At 36.1% G+C, this 24,142-nt stretch overlaps 2 protein-coding genes across 2 annotated transcripts; one reads left to right on the top strand and one right to left on the bottom strand.

Annotated features, from left to right (window-relative positions):
* Positions 1-14,046: 14,046 nt before the first annotated feature.
* Positions 14,047-15,931, top strand: LOC149406807 (uncharacterized). The gene is made up of 4 exons (XM_089627371.1): positions 14,047-14,678; positions 14,818-14,917; positions 15,010-15,134; positions 15,488-15,931. Exons 1-4 carry the CDS (start codon positions 14,574-14,576, stop codon positions 15,713-15,715), a joined length of 558 nt encoding a protein of 185 aa, XP_089483497.1. The 5' UTR covers positions 14,047-14,573; the 3' UTR covers positions 15,716-15,931.
* Positions 15,932-17,080: 1,149 nt separating this feature from the next.
* On the bottom strand, positions 17,081-23,439 carry LOC149406806 (UTP--glucose-1-phosphate uridylyltransferase-like). Its single transcript, XM_089608915.1, has 20 exons — positions 23,189-23,439; positions 23,026-23,073; positions 22,754-22,845; positions 22,551-22,641; positions 21,806-21,944; positions 21,561-21,611; positions 21,387-21,460; positions 20,631-20,703; positions 20,445-20,502; positions 20,294-20,340; positions 20,156-20,221; positions 19,909-19,941; positions 18,976-19,028; positions 18,835-18,910; positions 18,698-18,754; positions 18,510-18,593; positions 18,322-18,420; positions 18,112-18,216; positions 17,605-17,676; positions 17,081-17,532 (listed from the first exon to the last, which is right to left on the bottom strand). Exons 1-20 carry the CDS (start codon positions 23,269-23,271, stop codon positions 17,506-17,508), a joined length of 1,428 nt encoding a protein of 475 aa, XP_089465041.1. The 5' UTR covers positions 23,272-23,439; the 3' UTR covers positions 17,081-17,505.
* Between the last annotated feature and the right edge of the window lie 703 nt (positions 23,440-24,142).

Raw genomic sequence — 24,142 nt, 5'->3', positions numbered from 1 at the left:
ATAGACGAAGCATTTTAAGATAGCAGTGGATAAAGAATTCTCTTATAACACATCAGCAAATATAATCATCCATCGAGCTTGGTTTCTTGGGCTCTCGGTGACATGGGCTTGGCTCTTCTTCAAGTTCTTCTTATGCACAAATAAATTATTTTTGCATGCATAATAGATGTGTCAAATAAATAAACACTTAGAAAAAGAAGATCGATGATTCATCAAAATTAAACAAAAAAAAATATGTGGGTCTGAGGAGATTAGTGATACACAAATACCCATTAACTTCAACCATGCATGAGATTTTATAACACAATTAATGTAGCAATGTATTCTAAATTTCAATGACAACAATGTTGTGTTTTTGCATGTGACCCACACGTGTCGCAAATAAGAAATTTAAGAAGTAAAGACATGTTGTGAAAATAAATTTAACAGAAGTTCATATAGTGGTGGTTGATGGATTATTTATTGTGGGTTAAAATTCAAATAAAATTATCATGCTAAAGTGATAAGTTTGGATGTCAAAATATTTTTTTATTGGACCTCATGGATGATCTTTATCCTTTTTTATTTTATTTTTATCGTCATATTTTATAAGAGTTAATTACGTGAATTGTCAAAGAGAAAAACTCTTTTTGTTGTTGTGTATTCAGCTTGCGGAAAAAACTTATCCATTTTTATTCAGATTAAAAAAAACTTCATTTATTTTATTGATATAATTTAATTGGTTCATAAAGTTTCTACAATGATATTGTATCTTATTTTTTCTTTGTTCAAACTTGATGTGTTTTGTCAAACAATTCATATGTGATAGCATAAATAATGACAACTCTTAGTCATGCATGATTTATCTGTTCATTAATATCTAAATGGCTTTTAAGTGTATATTTAGGCCACGTGGCAACTTTCTCCTCCACACTCTCGATATACAGTAGAAATTGGATGGCTTCGTAAAAAATAAATACTAAGACGGTGATCACAATCAGCCAAATAAAGAATAAGATTACTAAAAATGGCTTCGTAAAAAATAAATACTAAGACGGTGATCACAATCAGCCAAATAAAGAATAAGATTACTAAAAAGAACGTGGCATTCATGACCTGATAATATCAATTTCCAGGTCCTAGAAACCTGAAGAGTATTTGGACATCAAGAAACAGTTAAAATTACTTGCTCTTTAAGTTAATCGACTACCTTTATATTTTTTTTTTCTTTAAAGACTTGCATTTTTGCTGTTGTATAACATCAAAACCAGTATTTTTAGCCGACTTACTTTGACTATAAAGACAAAGATATATAATAGATAAGGAACGAAAAATCAGAATGATAAAAGATAAATATTGGAAGCATCAAACTATCATCCCAATTAATAGGGAAATGACAAAAGAAACCATGTTTAAAAAATACATACTTGTTTTCTTTATTGTTTAACAATACAAAATGGGAATAAATGGAAATAATATAGGCAAAATAGTAATTCAAGTTTGCAAACGCCCAAATAATAGGGAAATGACTATAGAAACCATGTTTTAAATACATACTTGTTTTCTTTATTGTTTAACAATACAAAATGAGAATAAATGGAAATAATATAGGCAAAATAGTAATTCAAGTTTGCAAACGCTACTTTAGTAGTATATAGAATTGTCTTCATCATACCCCTACATTTTTCAAGTCTTTATATTTATACTCCTAAGTTACAAATTTATCCCCAAATTAATATTTAGTTCCATCACACGGTTGACAAACTCTTGGAGTTGACCTTGTTGGATGAGGACCTCAATTTGCCTTTTGTATTCGAAGTAGTCAGTCGTGGTGGGATCGTTGTGGATACATAATAATTTTGTTTGGTCCCATTTAGCTAGATCATCCTTCATAGATCGAGAGTTAGTCATAATACGACTATAATTAGTTTTCTTGAGAATCTGGTCTTGTGGTTCTTAACAGTCTGAAAATTTGAAACTTTGTGAAAATTGGCGCTTCCTCGAGCCACTTGAATTGTTGTTTATTCTTTTTATTTTTATGGTCTTGTTCTTTTTGTTAGCAATAGAGATAGTCTTCAATGTGTTAGAACTTCTAAGTCCATGTGAAGAGATCCAAGAGACCCTTGGAGTCCTTCGATTTGAGTTGTGACAACTTGCCCATTGCAATACATGTCTACCATGTTGGATTCTTTTGGAGAGAATCATATTCCCTTTGCTTGCCCATTAAGGATTTATGGAACATCCTCATCATTTATTAGACCCAAATTTTTGGGCCTATAATTAATCTTAGGCCGAAGGATAAGATAATTAGTCTCGTCGTCCATGGGCGATTTGGCTCAGTTTGATAAGCTTTTATACGATTCATTTTTCCGTTTAAGTTCACGTCATTTAAGGACCATTCGCAGCATGAAAATCCAATCTATCGAACAAGCTCGACACTTCAGATCAACCGAGATCATAAAGTATACCATGTCGCCCGGAAGAATCAATCTTCGCCAGGGGACTTGGACTCATTCATTGCGTCATTGTTCACCTCAACACATCTAGGGAGACACACGTCCGTCCTGACAAGCTAAAAGCAAGGAAGACGATTTGAAAACGTGCCCCCGAGAACAATGTGTCTCAACTTCTTATAAATTCATTTCTTTTAATAAGAAATAGATAGATTTTTTCATACGAGTATCCATTGATATTCTCTCCGTTCGATTCTTGTGCATTACAAAATTTTCAAGCTTGACTCACTTGTAATCTCTTTTGAATCAATATTAATAATAATATTATTATTGCTATTTTGCTTCTCATTATTCTATTTATATATAGCTCATTTCATACAATTCACGAATAAATCTTATCTTATATTCTTATACGGTTAAGTCTTGATTGATTCTACATTAAGTTTAAAGTACTATGGTGAAATTCCCTAGTAAGTTTGACGTCAACTTATAACGGATTGTGTGTCTTTTGCTGGTAATTTACATGCTAAATGCAAATATATATATATATATATATATATATATATATATATGTATGTATCAAACATTATTTAATAGTATGAAAACCATAATCTAGATTATTCAATTGTAATGTCGATGAGAAAAATGATGATATATTAGTTTAGAGATTTCTCGAGAACTTACATGGACTGTTTATTCCTCACGCATTTGGTTTTTTTTGCAGGTTTAACGAGAGTGGAGAATGTGTTCAGAATTTGATGTGAGGAAATAAATTAAGAAGAAGAGGTCGTTTTAGGCGTATTTTTTTTACCAAGAAATCATACACAACTTGTCAAGTCTGCATTTGTTATTATTATAAACATTAGACTTTTTTTTGTAAGTCCAGCAGGAGTGAAGAATGTGTTCAAAAGTTGATTTAGGCGTATTTGACATAGAAATAGACTTTTAACGACTTGGGTGTTCGAAAAGTTGGAGGGAACCTAGGATATGAGCCGATACCAGCCAAGTTAGTTTTTTATATTTTATTTTGATATTTTTATTGTGATATCAGCCAAGTTAGTTTTGGATGTAGGTCTTGGCTTCCTAATCATGTCCAAGCCATTATGGAGTTGATATTTATATATAGAGAAAAACTCTTGGAGAAAAACTATTGTGATATCAGCCAAGTTAGTTTTCCATCTATTGAAATTGATCGCCAACAAGAAAAACTCTGAAGCCTGCAATAGAGACTCGAGTGGATACATTTTTACCTTCTAAAAGACCACACAAAATTCAACACACTTAGATTATAGTAAAAACTAGTGGAAAATTTAACAAATGTAGCATTAATATTCGAATAAAATAGTGAATATTTAGAAGTAAATAATTACATCATGAAGATAATTTCCAGCCTTTATCAGAGCATGTGATCCAAAATATATTTGCTCTCATAAATTCACCTTATATTTGTATCCTATTTCATCCAAACACATACATTTTTTTTTTTTACACTTTTTCATTCATACAATTCGAATTTGATTACATAAACATTTAAACTCAGATTACAAAGAAATCTTGTAAAGATTAAATTTGGAGATAAATCAATGTCTTAGAGAGTTAAATCTATGGCTTCACGCAAGAAAAAATCTCATCGGCAGGATGCCACCCAAAGTAGATGTTTGGAGTTACACATATATCTATATTTATTTGTGTGATATTCTCATTAAATCCTTATCAAACTAAATTATAATAAAAGAAAGAGACCGTAATTTAATTTATTTATCAATATATACCAATTTTCAACATTGATATAACAATTTTCCCTATAAAACCAATAAGCACATATGTTAAAAATATAGGGTTTAGGAAGTTTGAGATGATAGATTTAGGAAGAGAAATTTCATTTTTTAGAGCTCAAAATCATCAAAATATTTTGGTTGAATCTCTTATGTCTAAAAATCCGAAAAATGGACTTTTGGTAATTTTTTGAACAAAAAAAGTTCTTGAATGTATTTTAAACACCAGATTCTCATTTTTTTTCTTTCCATTTTTCACTTATGTATCTTGTTGGAATAAAGTTAATAAATATTATTTATTAACATGTGGATGGTTGATTTTGTTTGCCAAAATCGGATCTAAGTTGAATGAGAAATTGACGAGCTGGGTCGAGCTAGACGAACTGACGAAGTCATTCAGCTCGACTAGATAGGACGAGCTAGACGAACTGACGAAGTCATTCAGCTCGACTAGATAGGACGAGCTAGACGAACTGACGAAGTCATTCAGCTCGACTAGATAGGTCGAGCTGGACAAAGTGATAGTCATTTCAGCTCGACCGGGTCAGCTCGACAAGCGAGGTCGAACTGAGTCAGCTCGACAAGCGAGGTCGAACTGGATCAGCTCGACAAGCGAGGTCGAACTGAGTCAGCTCGACAAGCGAGGTCGAACTGGATCAGCTCGACAAGCGAGGTCGAACTGGATCAGCTCAACTAGCGAGGTCGAACTGAACCAGCTCGACTAGGCGAGGTCGATTTGGAAGAATTGTCGAAGTCATTCCAGCTCGACAAATGCAAGGCCAACGTACTGAAGTGACAACGTTATTCCAGTTCGACTGGGACGAGCTCGACTTGGGTGAGCTCGACCAGGCGAACTGGACAAGCTCGACTGGGGGCGAGCTCGACCAGGTGAACTGGATGAGCTCGACCAGACGTACTGGACGAGCTCGACCAGGCGAACTGGTGACAAAGTCATTCTAGGTCGGACGAGCTCGACTAGACGAGCTCAATGAGCTCGACTGGACGAACTCGAAGAGCTCGACCAGACGAAGGGACGATTTAAAGCCTACGGTTTTGAGCTTTAAGTGCGCATTATGGCTGTGCCATTAATGCTGAAAACGTTGGACGCTCTGCATAGGTTTGAAACGGTGTATTTACTGTGTGTAATAATATGCATTAATGCCTTTATGGCTGTACGTTTTGAAGTTTCAAACCTCACAGCCTTCGCCTATATAAGTGAAGTTTAAGCTCTCATTCAGAAAACCGATACACAGAGAGAATTTCGCATTCCAATTTTTCCCCACTGTTCCCGAGCTCTTCTTTCCCAGAAATATTCTTGTCTTGGTGATAGTTTCTCACAGGTTCCAGTTCGCCGAAGCCGAGTATTGTGGTGCATAGCTCGGCTTGAAGTCGTTGTATCATGGGAGGCTTTCGCTCACGAATTCCAGCACCCGTGGGAGGGCGATAAAAAGCTTCAAGGAAACCGTCAAACGGGCCTCGACTTTTCCCAGTTTTTGTTTATGTTTTCCGGTTCAAGGTTTAGCCGGTTTTCCTTAATATTATTTACGTGTGATTTTTCCTTGCATGCAATTTGTCTTTTATTTTCATCAATATTATTTGTAATATTGCTAAAAATCTTGAAGCTTTTTTAATTCTAAAGATAGGTTGCGTGGAGAAAGGGAAAAATGATTATTTTCCTTGGTTGTTCGGATTTGTTTGAAAAATAACTGACTTGGGAATTTTCTTTTGTAGAAAATATGACTAACGTTAACGACACGAAGATTGTGACTGGTGATGGGAGCCTCACCGAGAACCCCTCTGTGGCGAACACCCCGCCAAACCTTATCAACATCGGCCAAATCCCTGTGACTTTGGGACAAGGCTCGATGGCGGCTACGGCCGGGAACGGACCCGCGGGTCTTGTTCAACCTATGGCGGGTTTGGGCCTAGATGGTTCAAACGTGGGCGTGGCTTGAGGGCCTCCCACAGTGATGCCGGCCGAGAGGCCTGGGAAGTTTGACGGACTCAACTTCAAAAGGTGGCAACAAAAGATGGTTTTCTTTTTGACAACCATCGGACTTGCACGGTTTTTAACCGAAGATCCTCCGGCCACCCCTCGAGAGGGTGAAGCCGACCCACAAGTGCTTCGGGCCTATGTGGGGTGGAACGAATCCGACTATCTTTGTCGAAACCACGTGTTAAATTGTCTCGCCGACTCTTTATACAACGTGTATAGCTGTAAAGTATCTTCTAAAGAGCTATGGGATTCGTTGGATCGCAAGTACAAAACCGAGGATGCGGGCTCAAAGAAGTATATTGTGGGTCACTTCCTTGAGTACAAGATGGTGGACACAAAGATCGTTGTGAGTCAAGTCCAAGAGCTTCAACTCATTTTCCATGAGGTTCAAGCCGAGGGAATGACCATTAGCGAGTCTTTCCAAGTTGCCTCCGTGATAGAGAAGTTACCACCGGGGTGGAAGGAGTTCAAGAACTACCTCAAGCACAAGCGAAAGGAGATGAGTCTTGAGGACTTGGTTGTTCGCCTCCGAATCGAAGAAGACAACCGAGGATCCGATAGGAGACTAAGAACCGTCTCCGAGCGAGCTAACGTCGTCGAACATGGTGAGAACTCGAAGGGGAAGAAGCATGCCCACAAGCTTGGAGTCAAGAGTGGGACGTTCAAGAAGAAGGGCCAACAAAAGATTGTTGGTAAATGCTACAATTGCAACAAAGTCGGTCACCGAGCTGTTGATTATAGAAAGCCGAAGAAGAACAAGGAGGCCAATGTTGTGGAGGATGATAATGACCTCCTTGTCGCTGTGGTCTCCGAGGTCAACATGGTTGACTCAAACCCGAAGGAGTGGTGGCTGGACACTGGAGCAACTCGCCACATCTGCACTGATAAGAACTCATTCTTCACCCTTGAGCTACCTGGAGATGGAGAGATGTTGTTTATGGGCAACTCTGCCACCTCTGAAGTCAAGGGGGAAGGTGAAGTCTTCTTGAAGATGATCTCTGGGAAGGAATTGAAGCTCACCAAGGTGCTCTACGTGCCTGATATGAGGAAGAATCTGATTTCTGGGACTGTGCTAGATAACCATGGGTTTAGGATGGTTTTAGAGTCTCAAAAGCTTGTATTGTCTAAGAATGGCATGTATGTGGGCAAGGGCTATGTCAAGAATGGCATGGCCAAAATGAATGTAATGGCCATCAAGGCAAAATATATTAATAAAGCTTCTTCTTCCTCGTGTATGATTGAGTCGTCTAATTTATGGCATGGTAGACTAGGTTATGTAAATTATGACACACTGAGAAAGTTGATTAATTTGGAATGTATTCCAAAGTTTAATATTGACTCAAATCATAAATGTGAAATTTGTGTTGAAGCAAAACTCACAAGAACATCCTTTCATAGTGTTGAAAGAAGTAATGAATCTCTCGACTTAATCTATACCGATATATGTGATTTAAAGTTCATGCCCACGAGAGGTGGTAATAAATATTTTGTGACTTTTATTGATGATTGTACAAAATTTTGTTTCGTATATTTGCTTAAAAGCAAAGATGAAGCAATTGAGAAATTTGTTATATACAAATTGGAAGTTGAGAATCAACTTAATAAGAAGATTAAGAAAGTGCGAAGTGATCGAGGAGGTGAATATGTTGAACCTTTTGGTGTCTTTTGTGCACAACATGGTATTATTCACGAAGTCACTCCACCTTATTCTCCTCGATCAAACGGCGTGGCCGAACGTAAGAATCGCACTCTCAAGGAGATGATGAATGCGATGTTGTTAAGTTCTGGGTTACCCCAAGAAATGTGGGGGGAAGCGATCTTGTCTGCAAATTATCTTCTGAACAAGATACCCCAAAAGAAGGAGGATAAGTCTCCGTATGAACTATTTATAGGAAAGAAACCTTCCTATATTTACTTGCGAATGTGGGGGTGCTTGGCCAAAGTAATGGCTCCCACCCCTAAGAAAATGAAGATAGGACCAAAAACTGTAGATTGTATCTTCATTAGGTATGCACACCATAGTAATGCATATAGATTCCTTGTGTATGACTCGAAAAACCCCGATATACACAATGATTCGATTATGGAATCTAAAAATGCTTCGTTCTTTGAACATGTATTTCCTTATAAGTCTAAGGAAGATGAACCAAGTTCATCAAACCATTCTCTTGAGGATATTGAGGAAATAACTCAAGATAATGATGAAGAGTCCGAAGAAGAGATAGAGTCTGAGGGACTTAGACGAAGTAAGCGAGCGATGGTAGAAAAATCATTTGGTTCTGATTATTTCACCTATATGTTGGAGGGTCCACCTCTAAATTATAAAGAGGCCGTGAACTCTGTTGAAGGTCACTTATGGAAAGAAGCCATAAGAAGTGAAATAGACTCTATCATGCAAAACCACACTTGGGAGTTGGTTGATCTTCCTCCTGGAAGTAAAACACTTGGATCTAGGTGGATCTTTACGAGGAAGATGAAAGTCGATGGCTCAATTGATAAATACAAAGCACGACTGGTAATCAAAGAGTATAAACAACAAGAGGGTGTTGATTACTTTGATACTTATTCTCCCGTGACGAGAATAACTTCTATTAGATTGATAATTGCCGTTGCTGCATTACGCAATCTTGAAATCCATCAAATGGATGTAAAAACAGTCTTTCTTAATGGAGATCTCGACGAAGAGATCTATATGAATCAACCTGAGGGTTGTATTGCACCTGGACAAGAAAAGAAAGTCTGTAAACTTGTCAAGTCGCTTTATGGCCTTAAACAAGCCCCAAAGCAATGGCATGAGAAATTTGACAACGTCATGATGTCAAATGGATTTAAGATCAACGATTGTGACAAATGTGTGTACATTAAAACCACTGAACATGGATATGTGATTCTGTGTTTATATGTAGATGACATGCTCATAGTGGGGAGTAATGATCGTATGGTCCAATCCACAAAAGATATATTGAACTCAAGGTTCGATATGAAAGATCTGGGAATTGCTGATGTAATTCTGGAGATCAAGATTACCCGAACACCCAATGGGATTGTACTGGATCAAACACACTACGTTGATAAAATTCTAGACAAGTTTGGAAATGACGATTCTGGAGTCTCGAGAACTCACATAGACATGAGTCAACACTTGTCTAAGAATAAAGGTGAAAGCATCTCTCAAATTGAATATGCTAGAGTGATAGGCAGTCTCATGTACTTGATGAGTTGCACGAGACCGGATTTAGCTTACACCGTGAGTAGACTAGCTCGATATACGAGTAATCCAAGTGCTGAACACTGGAAAACAATCGTTAGAGTTTTGAGGTATCTACGATTCACTCGTGATTTTGGTCTACACTATATGAGATATCCTGAAGTAATTGAAGGTTACACTGATGCAAGTTGGATATCTGATATTCAAGATTCAAAAGCCACGAGTGGTTATGTATTCACTCTGGGAGGTGCAACCATATCTTGGAAATCCTCCAAACAAACTGTGATAACGAGATCCACGATGGAATCTGAGTTTGTTGCATTGGATAAATGTGGGGAAGAAGCCGAATGGCTAAGAAACTTTGTGGAGGATATTCCTAATTGGACAAAACCGATGCCTGCAATATGTGTATATTGTGATAACCAATCTGCTATTGGTAGGGCACATAATGTGATGTATAATGGTAAGTCTAGACATATACGTCGACGACATAATACCATTAGACAACTTCTCTCATCTGGAGTCATTAGTATTGACTATGTTAGGTCCAAAGAGAACATTGCGGATCCGCTAACCAAATGGTTAAATATGGACCAAGTAGAGAAGACAACCAAAGGAATGGGGCTAAAGCCCATGGCAAATAAAGCCAAGGCAAAGGAAACCCAACCATGATGACTGGAGATCCCAAGATCTTGGTTCAAAGGGACAACCTAATTGTCAATGGCTTTGTGAGGTCACTGTGGAGGAAAACCCCTAGTCATATTCCTATATATTAAACAGTGACTCCCGTACGAGGTTAAGCTTAGAGATTTTAATGATTCTAGTAATGCGGGATTACTCTTGACAAAAGAATCACCTATGTGAGAGAGAAGTGGGGCCGCTTCGAAGGAGAATTAATTGGGCTTAATTCTGTAGAAACTCTTGCAGAACCAGGTTGATGTTCAGGGCCAAAATGAACATAACCATGAGAACAGAACCTGTGTCAGGGAGATATCAGTGGGGGATATGTTTATCGTTTATACAAAACGGCTAACAGTTCAAGGACAACGTGTCTACTGAGTAGTCAGTAAAGATGGCATATCTTTCCGAGGGAAGGTTCAAAGGCTTTACCTACCTATCCTATACTGGTATTGACCGTAGAATCTATCACCACATCGAGTCGTGTCTTTTATAATTGTCGTCTCAATTTCATTCATGTGGGGGATTGTTGGAATAAAGTTAATAAATATTATTTATTAACATGTGGATGGTTGATTTTGTTTGCCAAAATCGGATCTAAGTTGAATGAGAAATTGACGAGCTGGGTCGAGCTAGACGAACTGACGAAGTCATTTAGCTCGACTAGATAGGACGAGCTAGACGAACTGACGAAGTCATTCAGCTCGACTAGATAGGACGAGCTAGACGAACTGACGAAGTCATTCAGCTCGACTAGATAGGTCGAGCTGGACGAAGTGACAGTCATTTCAGCTCGACCGGGTCAGCTCGACAAGCGAGGTCGAACTGGATCAGCTCGACAAGCGAGGTCGAACTGGATCAGCTCGACTAGCGAGGTCGAACTGAACCAGCTCGACTAGGCGAGGTCGATCTGGAAGAATTGTCGAAGTCATTCCAGCTCGACAAATGCAAGGCCAACGTACTGAAGTGACAATGTTATTCCAGTTCGACTGGGACGAGCTCGACTTGGGTGAGCTCGACCAGGCGAACTGGACGAGCTCGACTGGGGGCGAGCTCGACCAGGTGAACTGGATGAGCTCGACCAGACGTACTGGACGAGCTCGACCAGGCGAACTGGTGACAAAGTCATTCTAGGTCGGACGAGCTCGACTGGACGAACTCGAAGAGCTCGACCAGACGAAGGGACGATTTAAAGCCTACGAAGGGACCATTAATGCTGAAAACGTTGGACGCTCTGCATAGGTTTGAAACAGTGTATTTACTGTGTGTAATAATATGCATTAATGCCTTTATGGCTGTACGTTTTGAAGTTTCAAACCTCACAGCCTTCGCCTATATAAGTGAAGTTTAAGCTCTCATTCAGAAAACCGATACACAGAGAGAATTTCGCATTCCAATTTTTCCTCACTGTTCCCGAGCTCTTCTTTCCCATAAATATTCTTGTCTTGGTGATAGTTTCTCACAGGTTCCAGTTCGCCGAAGCCGAGTATTGTGGTGCATAGCTCGGCTTGAAGTCGTTGTATCCTGGGAGGCTTTCGATCACGAATTCCAGCACCCGTGGGAGGGCGATAAAAAGCTTCAAGGAAACCGTCAAACGGGCCTCGACTTTTCCCAGTTTTTGTTTATGTTTTCCGGTTCAAGGTTTAGCCGGTTTTCCTTCATATTATTTACGTGTAATTTTTCCTTGCATGCAATTTGTCTTTTATTTTCATCAATATTATTTGTAATATTGCTAAAATATCTCACTCTAAAACCCAGAGTCTCTCTTTAAATGTAGATTTTGTTAGTATAAAATGACGATTAATATGTTTAGTTGTGTTTATATTAGATATTTACTTGGATTTTTAAGTTGATTTATGGTTGATTTGAGATTGTTTTAGATTAGATCTAGGGTTTTCGCGTTTGAAATTTGGATTATTTGGGTGTGGTTTGAGACGACTTGAGTGTGGCTAGAGATAATATTCATAGAGGTTTAGCGACAATTTGAGTGTGGTTTGAGGCGGTTTGGTAGTGGTTAAAGATAATATTATAGAGGTATGAAACAATTTAGGTGTGGTTTGAGACAATTTAGAATTCGCAACAGTTTGGGTGTGGTTTAAGACAATTTGATTGTGGTTTGCGATGAATAGCGATAATTATTGAAAACTATCAGTCCGATTATCAACAAAAGTGTTGTGTTTCCATAAATCTTAAGAGAATGTGCAATCATAAAGATACAATGGACCAACTTATTGGATTCTATTTAGCGGTACTCCCATTGTACGTGATCTGACCACTAAAGCTCTCCATATCCGCAACAAAGAATCGTAGAAGTTGCATAGATTCAAAAAACTAAAAAAAAAAGTCATATTTTAAATAATTATCACTATTTATCACAAATCACACTCAAAGTACTGTCTCAAACCACACCAAAACTGTCTTAAACCATTCCCAAATTCTCGCGAACCTCAAACTGTCTCAAACCACATCCAAACCGTCGCAAACCACATTCAAACCGTCTCTTAATCCCTATAAATACTATTTCTAACCACACCCAAAAACCTCAAATTTCAAACGCGAAAACCCTAGATCTAATCTAAATGAATCCCAAATCAACCATAAATCAACTTAAAATCCAAGTAAACATCTAATAAACACAATTAAACATATTAATCATCATTTTATACTAACAAAATCCACGTTTAAAGAGAGAATTCGAGGTAATTTAGAGTGTGAGAGAGAAGTGAAAAATGGAAAAGAAAAAAAAAATGAGAATATGGTGTTTAAAATGCATTCAATGGCTTTTTTTCTTCTAAAAAAATGATCAAAAATTTAATTTTAGATATTTTAGACATAAGAGGTTTAGTCAAGATATTTTGTTAACTTTGACGTCTAGAAAATTAAATTTCTTTTTATTAGGAATTATAAGAATTGTGCTGATTGAAGTTATTTAACCACGTGAATGGTGGAACACGTGTTGAGTTCGTGTTTTGTCATGGGTCGGCTTTGGACATTCGCCAAAGTCACGTTCGCTACTGCACTACTTATTAAGAGGACGTATGAATCTTTTCTACATATATATATTAGACAAATTTTAACTATTTTATTAATTTATTAGTTTCAATTTTGACTATTCAACTATGTATGTAGGTATATATAGTTAAATAGTCAAAATTGAAACTAATAAATTAATAAAATAGTTAAAATTTGTCTAAAATTAATAAAATACAAGCCCAAAATTATAATAACTTTTTAACTATGTGATTCTTTTTTGAACAACATAATTTTAGCTATTTAATCAGTGTCAAATTAAAAAAAAAATGCTATTTTAGCTATTTTGCTGATTTTATTTTTACTATTTTACTGATCAAATACATAACTATCTTATATAATTTTTCATATATTTAATGGTATTACACTTATGATTATCATATGTGAAGTTTATTTTGCGTGGGTTAAAAAAAGGCCCGATTTTATATATTTGCTTTAGGCATCCAATTTCGTTAAGCCGCCCCGGTAATAGACCAAACTCACGTTTGTTGTCAATGTACTTTACGACGTATGAATCTTTTCTACTTCATTCACCGTCAAATAAAAAATAAAAAATAAAAAAAATAAAAAGTGTTCAGTACCACAACCCCACACGTGTCCGGCCATTTGCAAATTGAGGCCCACCCGCCCAGACTCTATGCCACGCCAGCTAACACAATATTTACCCGGGAAAGATTTTGGTACGTCCAATGAAAGATGTCAGAAACCAACAAATCAAAGTTCAACAAAGCCAAGCTATTCATCAAAGAATTTTTTGATTTTTTTTTTAAAAAAAAACGTGCATGCGTATTATTCAATCATCACACCAGCTGTGTATGTGCGTGCCTCGGCAACTTCCAAAACCTATTAATATGCCAAGAATCTTCCTCTCCCTTCATCTCCACGCTTCGTGGAGGTATATATACACACATAAAGCCCTTGGTCACAAGAAACATATATGTCCAATTAAAACCATAACACACTTTCAACGCATATAACATGTCTAATACAGCCAGAGTAATGTCTTTTAGAGTCTCAACAAATTTCGGCCGCGCTTCTTCGGCGGAGAGGCTCAAAACGATAAAATGTGGTGTGGGCAAAGAAGGGTTTTGCCATAACAAGGATCTGGAGAAAAGGGTCAATATGGTAAATTCAGTCGAGATAATTAGTGATCCCAAGATCAGAAAACAGTGTTTGGTGAGCCCAGCGAAGGCCGTCTTAGTGTCGGCTTTGTCGGCCGTTGAAGTAGCTCCGGATTATTATTTGGTGACAAGAGCTAAGCATTTGTTGATGCTTTTGATGAAAAAGGCTTTGATCACCATGAAACTAATAACTCTCTCTTTGAAGAAAAGAGCTCAGTTTCAGATGGTTCTTGAGAAGGTTTCTATATATATAGATCTATCCTCTATTGTGGAGCTTGAAATTTTGATATATATAATTATAGCTAGGACTCTATTTACGTGATAGATATTATAATGAATTTTGTATTTTCATGCATACAGGGTATCGTTGATTGTAGATTCTTTACGTTCTTTGCTATAGCTGGATCGTTGCTTGGATCTGTATTATGCTTCGTTGAAGTACGTACATACATATATATAAATCACACATCAATTCACTTATTTTTTTTTCTTGATTAATTCATAATTAATTCCTTCGTAGTTGTGTTAATTATTTTGTTTATAGTCGTGATTTTTGTCGGGGTTTTATGATTTTCAGGGTTGCTTAATTATTCTAAAGTCGTACATGCAATATCTTCACACGTTGTCTCACAAGGCTGATCAAGGACATATTATGCACCTACTTATTGAAGCTATAGGTTTGAATATATCCCTTTACGTATTATGTTATATATATATATACATATTGTTAAATCAATTTACAAATGTTGGGTTTGTGATTTATATACAGATATGTATCTTGTGGGAACTGCGTTGCTTATTTTCGGAGTCGGTTTCTATACCATGTTTGTGGGGTCCAAAGAAAAAAGATCTTGGCTTTCTGGGTCCAACTTGTTTGGTTTATTTCATATGAAGGTATATACTTTTCTAAACTCTTTTTTTTTTTAATTTATTTATAATTTCTAGAATAATAAAAGGATTCTAACACACCATCTATCCATCTATTAGTCTTTTCAATTAATATATTATATACTTATATGTAATTTCATGATAACGTAAAAGAAGTAACACCAATATAATTAATTTAATTTTTGAGAGGTGAAGTAGGACTAGTTGAGACTAATTAAGGTATATCATATAAGTTTATTAGTAGTCACAAATTTTAGACAAATTTTAACTATTTCATAATTTTAATTATTTTCCTGTTTAGTTAGACTACTATTTTCTTTTATTATGGTTTAAAAGTGAGAGTATTTATATTCTTGCAGGGAGTTCCGTCATGGGTTGAAATGCACTCAATTTGTCATGCAAAATCAAAGTTAGGGCATGCTGTGGTGATGATACTTCAAGTGGGAGTGTTGGAGAAGTTCCAGAGTGTTCCTTTGGTCACTGGCTTAGACTTGGCATGTTTCGCCGGAACACTTCTCATTTCCTCCGCTTCCATCTTCGTTCTCTCCAAACTCTCTCTACGCGGCGACAACGTACCACATGATTAGTTAATAACAACACTATCCTCGATGATTAATACATTTTTTTTTAGAGACGACAAATTCGTTATACATTCATAATTGTAATTTGTAAGTAGTACTATCTCGAAAATTAAAAATTGTAGGTAACACATTGCTTAATTTATTGCGAAAATTTGAAGGTAGGACAATTTATTGTATATATATGTAAAGTAAGTAAATAATATATTTATGAAATCCGATAAAAAAAAAAAATCAAAGAAATATATAATATTTCATGATCTTGTGCAAAGTATGTTATCATTTTGCCAGGAACGTCTACTACAACTCAAAATATGACCAATAATGACCACAATAAAAAATACGCACCGGCAGATCTAAAATAATACAAATAAATAAATTTCGTTAAAAGTGTAGAGGTAGTGAGGTACTTTGTAATAGCCAATGTCACAGATGCCGACAAATGTCCGTCTCTCCTACGTTTAATGTTATTTTTCGATCAACCCTAAAAAACTCACCTGGTTCGATCTAAAGCCAAAAGATAACTATTCATCGTTTTTATAGCATTCTCTTGAGAAAAATGACTATAAAAGGGAGGACCCGATATGGCATAACCTCTAAACATCCTAAAAAAATCAACGAGAACAAAAAAGAGCGATAATGTTGTTTCTTCGCCGGTCTAAAAAAAAGTTGTGACTATGTTAAGAGATGAACCCGATATACAATGACCTCCAAAAGTCTTAGAAAAGAGACAACAAAATTTAGGGTGATGGTCTGGAAAGAAGCCAGGAATGTAACTTGGGGCTAATATGCGAAAAAAAAAAGAGTTCAGAGGGGCTAATTTGTAAATTTTTAGGGTAAAAAAATGTAACAAAAACAAATTAAAAAGCTAGCAAAAAGTGAAAAAAAAAAAAATTGAGGGGCCTAGTTGCACCTCCCTTCGTGCCTGGTGATTGTTCTCGGCCTTGATCTTCTTTTCGCCAAAAAAATTTGGTTTTTAATCTATCTTAATGTTAGTCTGATTGCTAATCTATCTTAAAAAAGATTGGCCTAATGCCCAATCCTGTCGGAAGAATATCTCAAGAGTATCTTTCGGAATCACCTCAGGGATCCAAATAGAATCAGAATTCTGGTGATCCCCCAGAAAACTAGTCTTAGGGATTATAGAGACTTCTTGAAAAGAGCACATAAGTATATTAATGCCGAGCAAGTCAGATTGACAACGAGTAAGGTCGAAGTTCCGAAAATAAGACATGGTATCCATTTCGTCATTATAGTTAAACATAGAGTATGAATATTCGATATTTTTGAAAATCAAAAATTAAACTCGACATTTTACTACAACACAAAATATATATGCGATATTTTCCCTACATCGTATGCAGGTTCCAGAGGAAGATTAAAAAGAGAAATACCAAAAAAAAAATTATATGTAGTACGTAAAGATGATTACATTTTTAAACGAAACCAAACTGGTTCCAAGTTTGTCCCAAAAAAAAAAATCCGCCATATCACAACTCAACAACCGCTATATCACAAGAACACAACATTATTTACCATGCTAAGCGTCTCATGTTGCATGATTCTATAATCTTTCATATTTAGAAGCTCCGTGAGTTTATTAGAAGCTCAATGCAGCTTTTCGCAGCACATTTGATAAACAAAAAAACATGATTAGAAAACACCAACTATTTAGCGTTCACAGTTGAGGAAACTTCCGCTATTATTCCTTTTTCAGAATGCCCAAGTAACACACGACCAAAACGAGCATGATCTTCACACGGAGGCGCTTCTTCCATTACGATTTATGTCGAAGAAATTCAAATATCCGCTGGACCCTGGATACTCTGCAAACACAAAGAACATCGGAGTATCAAGAATAGTGTTTACATACTGGTAGCAAAAAATGAACGTCTTACCTTGTCTTTAAGCTCAACTCTGTCTGGGATTTCTAATTTTGTCCCCTCTTTGGCCACTATGCTTACTTTTCCCTTTATACAACAGACATTCAGCACATAAATTAGTTTTGAGTTACACCAAGGAAGCAATTCTAAGAGAATGTGATATAAGATTATACAGATTCCTTTGACTTCGGTCATCATTTGTGCAAAAATTAATACATGAATGAATAAATACCGACGAGGGTAAAGGTTATAAGTTTGAATGCAAAACATATAGATGGAAAAGAAGAAACAAATCACTTTTTTTTTTTTTCAAAGACAATGTCATTAGTCATTTGAGAGAAAAGTAACTTACTTTTTTTTTTTCAAATGAAAAATGGGACTTACTTTCAATAATAATTGGCGAAAGAAACAAATCACTTGATCATTCAAAAGACTTAAAACATCTTTGCATCAGATATGCCGAACTCTTACAGCCTAAGCGATACTTTCTTCATGATTGATAAGGCACGGGCTTTATCTTACCTTGAGAGTGATGCTAGAACCAAACCATACGTCACCAGAAACCTTAAGAGTGTCTAGCTCGACAATGCTAGGAATAGATTTGAATCGGCTCAAGAAATTGCCAACCTGAAGATATAGTTGAGAAACGCATTACAAAACAATATCATTGACAAGAGAACTACCTATACTGCACTTAGAAAAGAACGTGAGGTCTCCATGATCAAGATTCACCTTTTTGAATTCGGGACCCAGTTCAATCGAAGGGTTACTCGGGTTTGTTCTAGCTTTGTTTCTAATGATAAAACCATCCTCCAAGGTGTAGAGATCAGACTGCAGGGGAAAAAAAATAGAAAGAATAAAAAAGTGTCAGACAATTGTAACTGAAAAAATAGTAAAGACATGAAAGAGAAAAGCGTGACCTGCACGAGGAGCAAATCAGAAGTTGCCTTCACGGGAAGGAATCGAGACCGAGGGACGTTGATACCAATAGCATTGTCAAAGAACTGATATATGGAACAAATGAGCAACAAGTTAGAGATTAGCGACTTAACAATCTGAGTTTTCAATATTTAAAAACATAAGTTTGTTATTTGTATGCTTTGACTACCCTGATTGCAGCACCAGCAGCAGTTTCTAGCTGAAGAACTTTGAATCCACCCACTTCCTATAAAAAAAAATAGGATCAAGCATTAAATGTCAGCAGCTTTGCAAGGATAAATAGTGTTTTGTATATAAAATTTGTACCTTAGGGTTTGGGATAATCTCCATTTTAAGCTCATCAGCTTCCACAAGCCTTTTGATAGCTTTCAGATTCACCCACCTGAGAAATATGTCATTAGTTAATATGCCAATAAACCTAGGAATAAGATGAACAACCCGACTTACAGGTTATTTGTGTTGAAAATTTTGAACTTCTCAATCGACTTGAATTCGTTAACCTGTTGAAAAAATAAATCGCAGATCAAACGCTAAAAACCAAATATATATCGACAGTATGATAGAAGGATATGCATCACTACTCTTTGAAATTTTCAGTATGTGATTTGCTTATAGACAAGATCTCAAAAGTTTCCATGGCCACTACAAACTTGGGTTTTTGAGAAACCAAGAAAATAAATCCCACTACAAACTTAGGCTAGCAGTTTCGGCCTCATAATTAAAAATCAACCAACACATCTCCCAACTAGTAACTCATTTAAAGCAGCTGAAGTTACTATCAATTGGTGACCTTAAGACGATACACAATCTATATGCCTCCTACTAGTAACTCGTTTAAATGATATTCATAGGCCAATTTTAAACCTTTTTATTCAGAGTAGCATATGACTTCCTAATGTTCGGCCCAGCATGTAGGGTTCTAGTTAGATCCTTTTTTTCTGCCTGATCTCAATCCTTTACAAAATGAATTATATGGCGCAGAAATACGAATCAGATACATTGAAAATGAAACAGAGTTTTTATTCTTAAGTAATACAAAGTATGCATCGAAGCATTCTTATATCTTAAATTATATAAATGATACCCCGGGCCGGATCATATAAATGATATTTTTTTCGTTATCTTTTTTATTCTTTTCAAGATGTTTACAACTTTTTCTAGCTTCACCTATTTATGAGTTAAGGAACTAAGGATATGTTCAGCTCAAAATGAGTTTTTTTCCTCATCCAAATTGAAGTTTATTTATTCTCAACCATTATTTTCCATGGGCTCTTTTCTAACATTGCTATCTTATTGACAACCATGCACTGTGCTAATACTAAAAACCTCCTCAAGTCACCAGACAATGAAACAAGAGTTGCATAAAAGATAGCTACTTACATGTTCATCAGGAACTTGAGCAATTTCCAAGAGCTGCAAAAGTCATAGAAAAGCAAAGCGTTAATTTGGCCTGTTTTGCAAAGGTGTTGCTTGCAAGTCAAGCAAGATAAGAGTGTAGTCATTTATAATAAGCCTTAGCTTTAAATGATATTTTATCATGAAAAGCCGTTTTAGTATAGCAAATCCCGCTCAAGTGAAGTACGAAATTAAAATGGAAAGTCTCTGAAAAACGGATGAAATGACATACCTGAACTCTCCCTTCGTAAGAGATGAGAGTACCACCTTTCACATCAGCCAGGGTTTTGGGTGTAACCTGGTTCAGAAAATAAAAAAAAATTGAACACAACACTGATGCATTAAAAAGTGAGGAAATTGATTTGCATACCTCCATACAGTACTCGTTCTTGTTCCTAATTAAATGACTTAAGATATCTGTAATGTCTAGTCAAGGAAAAAATAGTTGCGGAAAAGGATACTTCGCATTCCATATCTCACAAATAAATCAACAAGGTATAATCAGTAACTGTATAGGATACTCAAATCCACAATGGCGCCCAAGTTATCAGAGTTGGCAATGAATACATATTCTTTACCCTGCAGATGACGATAAAGTACAACGGTAAGTAACTGTGTTATAAAATATGGAGGAATGGCCTAAAGCTATAGCCTTGTAAAGGAGAGAAAGTTAGATGAGATTTATAAATTTTATATACTAATCTCACCTTAGATAATAAATCATCAAGCTTCCCGCTGTTCTTTAGGGATGGGAATACGTCACCATGGCCGGGTGGGTACCTTCATTACAAAAGAATCACGAACAGTATTAAAAACAAAAGTTATATAGCACCGGACACTACACAGCAAGGCAGGTTAGTGAAATCATTCTAATACCACAACGACAAACCATAAACACTCCATACAGAATACCTAAGTACTTCGATGATTAGGACATTTTAAGTGATGGAAATAAATCCTACATCATCTTTTGCAATCCAGGACCAATAAATTATGAAACCACATCAAAATTATATGTAATGATCACACCAGTGCTCATTAGAACCACAAAACATAACATAAACAATACTCAATTACAAGGTGCAAACCGCTAAAAAATAGCAAACCGCTAAAAAATAACAATTAATCGAGTAACTAAGCCACCAAAATTTGGAGATTTGTTAAATAGCCAACTCTTTGTAAATTTTAAGTAAATAGCCATTATAGTGATGTGGCATTGTTTGGACGTTTTTAGCATTCCATTTATGTCTTTAGAGTCTGATTGTTATTTACAATTATTAACGAATATTTACAACTACTAATATCTCTTAGGCTTTGTTAATAAGATCTCGTGGCTATTTGCTTAAAATTTACCAAAGGTTGACTATATAGCAAAATTTGAGTTTTCATATGGCTATATATCTAGAGAGCCCAAAAAATAATAAGTTATACACTATGGAAATATGAGAAACTGTGAATCGTACCATCCTTCCTTCCCATGGTTCCCCTTTGACGGTAGTGGCGAAAAATCATCAACAACCAAACGAGGATACTGACTCTGAATGTATTCAGAAAAAAAGAGAAGCATAGACTTTTATATTCTTGTAAGCAAATAATTGAAAATATAGAGGTTATTATCAAGAATTTGAGCACGAAACCTGGTTGAACGTATGAATTTCGACATTGGAGGAGGAGTACTTCTCTACAATCTAAATTAAACACAAAAGTCAGAGAACGAATGCAAAATAAGAAATCATTCCCTACGGGAACAGTATGGTGATCAGTAAAGTGCTATGTCAGAGAAAGAAATTTATTTTCGAGTAAGCACTGAATTCATTAGATTTATTTAAGGACAGAATCTACATCAAACAAAACTTTTAAAGAAACTTAGAAAAACATTCACCTTCGACGTGTCATCGTGTGTGTTAAACGAGTTCATTAGCAGCAAGGGAACATTGCACCCGTATTTGGAATTGAGATTCTCAATCTGAATAACAATCAGATCCAGAAACGTCAACCCATCTCGAACTTCAATGACTGATCTGTGAGTCAAAAAGTTTTTAGTCAGTTTAAGTCGCAAACAGCTTGTATCGATAATTCAACTATGATGAATCCAGGAGCAACTAAAAATATATTTCTAACTGCATGATCTTATAAAATGATCAAACCTTTCAAATGATCTAAATGTTTCTGCAGTTTATAAACAGAATCATATTCATTATTGCCTGTCTAAGAGTATAACAGGGATTCTTAAGTCTACTGAGCATCATAGTTCGACCCTAAGATGATATATGTAGTAGTCATGTTGTAAATATCAATGAGTGAAATAGCTACCTAGCTACAACATCTCATAGGAATTGCTGATAATAAGTTCTGCTAAGCTATTGACAGAGAGTGGTGATCAACTCGAAACATAAAAATGCATAAACCGAAATCTAAGTCGATTTTTACGTGTGACTTAACCTAATTTCATGCGCAGAGCCCACTGAAACACAAGCCTATAATCATTTTGAAAACCGCATCAGCATTCTTAATCACAAAGAAATTGTCTTATGTTATCATAATACGCAGTACGAAACTGAAAAAAATCTCTATTTTTCAACAAAGATCAACATCTAGAGAACTGTCCAAAATGAAGAGGCACATACTTGGGACCAGTACAGCCCATCGTAGTCCCAAGACCTCCGTTAAGCTTAAGCACCACAAGTTTATCAAGAAGCTTCCTGATCTCCTCTGGATCTGCATCATTCCCCCATTATATTACAACTTTACCCTCTTCGGAAAGAACCAGAAACACAAGCACAGCTTGAAAAACTGCAGATCTGTAAACAGAGAATCGATAATTACGTACCATCAGAAGTTGGTGCCAAGGTGTCATATGGCACCACGACCTTATCGGTAGGTGTCTGGATCTTGCTCCACTCCACGTGCTCTGCTTCGCCGCTAATTCATCATCGAAAACAAAAACAATGATGTGATGACGATGCACATTTTCAATCCGAGTCTTTCATTGATGATTGATACAAAAACAGGTAAAAGAAAGCCACTAAAATCAATGTAATCTCAATACACAAACTTTCTATCATTTGTGAATCAAGTTCAACTTTTTATACTCTTTCGTACCTGAGGTACCGAGTGACAAGGTTGATGAATCCGGTCTTCTGATCCGGACTGAAAAAAAAAAAATACAACAACAACGATACGAATCAATCGCCAGATCTCATGCTCTTTAGAAGTTCAAACACTCAAATTCAGATCCTGAACGGAGAATGTCGTAGAACCGTACCTGATTTCGTCGAGGCCAGCGACTGAGGATTTAAGCTGAGACAGCTTATCGAAATCAGTGTGGCTCAGTGTAGATGTGGCCATTTCGACGGAACTAAAAGCTCGAGTCTCTAAGAAAAAGAGAGTTTAGAAGAGAATTGAACCAAGGAACGAACCAGAAAACGCAAAGTGAAATCCGAGATTCGGTGTGTGCAAGTATGTGTCTATATATGTATAGAACAAGTGTGTTAATGGAAAGAAAAGGGTGTGACGTGTCTTACAATATATAGTACTGGTCGCAATCAGTAATATTAATTGTTTTTGGGAAAAGAATAATAGGGGAAAAACGACAGCGTATCGAATGCGGTGAGTTTTGTGTGGTGATCGAGAGGATTGATAATGGCCGTAGAGAGAGGAGAATATTCAGGCGAATATGACGTTGGTTAGAATCAGATAGGTGCGGAATCACCTGATCCGATGAAGCGCCGTTTTGAAGCAATCCAAGACACGTGGGATGCCTTTGATTTGTGCTCACTCTATTTCCCATTCTCTTTTTATCATATGCATAAAAGAAAAAAAAAAGGAAAAGAAAAAGTTAAAAAGTGATATAGGTGGAGACAAGTCATTGGTTTGTAATTCTAATGTTGTAACGGTTAAGGTTAGATATACACTTATTCTATTATTCCTACTCATCTCAATTTTTTTTTTTTTACATACATACATTTTTTTTAGGAATGAAATATGTATTATTGATGATATTGATAAAGAACAAATATATAAAACTCGAAATGGAGATAAAATCTTACATAATAGTTGAGATTGTTAAGTGAAAAAACCCAAAGTAAACTATAAAGAGAATTATGATATTGATAAAGAACAAATATATAAAATTCGAAACGGAGATAAACTCCTACATAATAGTTGAGATTATTAAGTGAAAAAACACAAAGTAAACTATAAAGAGAACTATGACTCA

The sequence above is a fragment of the Urtica dioica genome, chromosome 1 (assembly GCF_054948205.1).
Source record: "Urtica dioica subsp. dioica isolate 48M chromosome 1, U.dioica_male_clone48M_v1_H2, whole genome shotgun sequence".
Classification (NCBI taxonomy): Eukaryota; Viridiplantae; Streptophyta; class Magnoliopsida; order Rosales; family Urticaceae; genus Urtica; species Urtica dioica.
This window is presented reverse-complemented; position numbering and strand designations above follow the sequence as displayed.

Coding starts and splice junctions, on each gene's coding strand:
- LOC149406807 (XM_089627371.1), top strand. CDS start 14,574: ATGAATTTTGTATTTTCATGCATACAGGGTATCGTTGATTGTAGATTC. Junction 14,918..15,009: donor CCTACTTATTGAAGCTATAG/GTTTGAATATAT, acceptor ATTTATATACAG/ATATGTATCTTGTGGGAACT. Junction 15,135..15,487: donor TTGGTTTATTTCATATGAAG/GTATATACTTTT, acceptor ATATTCTTGCAG/GGAGTTCCGTCATGGGTTGA.
- LOC149406806 (XM_089608915.1), bottom strand. CDS start 23,271: ATGGCCACATCTACACTGAGCCACACTGATTTCGATAAGCTGTCTCAG. Junction 21,612..21,805: donor CACACGATGACACGTCGAAG/GTGAATGTTTTT, acceptor TGTTTAATTTAG/ATTGTAGAGAAGTACTCCTC. Junction 20,341..20,444: donor GGGCGCCATTGTGGATTTGA/GTATCCTATACA, acceptor TAGACATTACAG/ATATCTTAAGTCATTTAATT.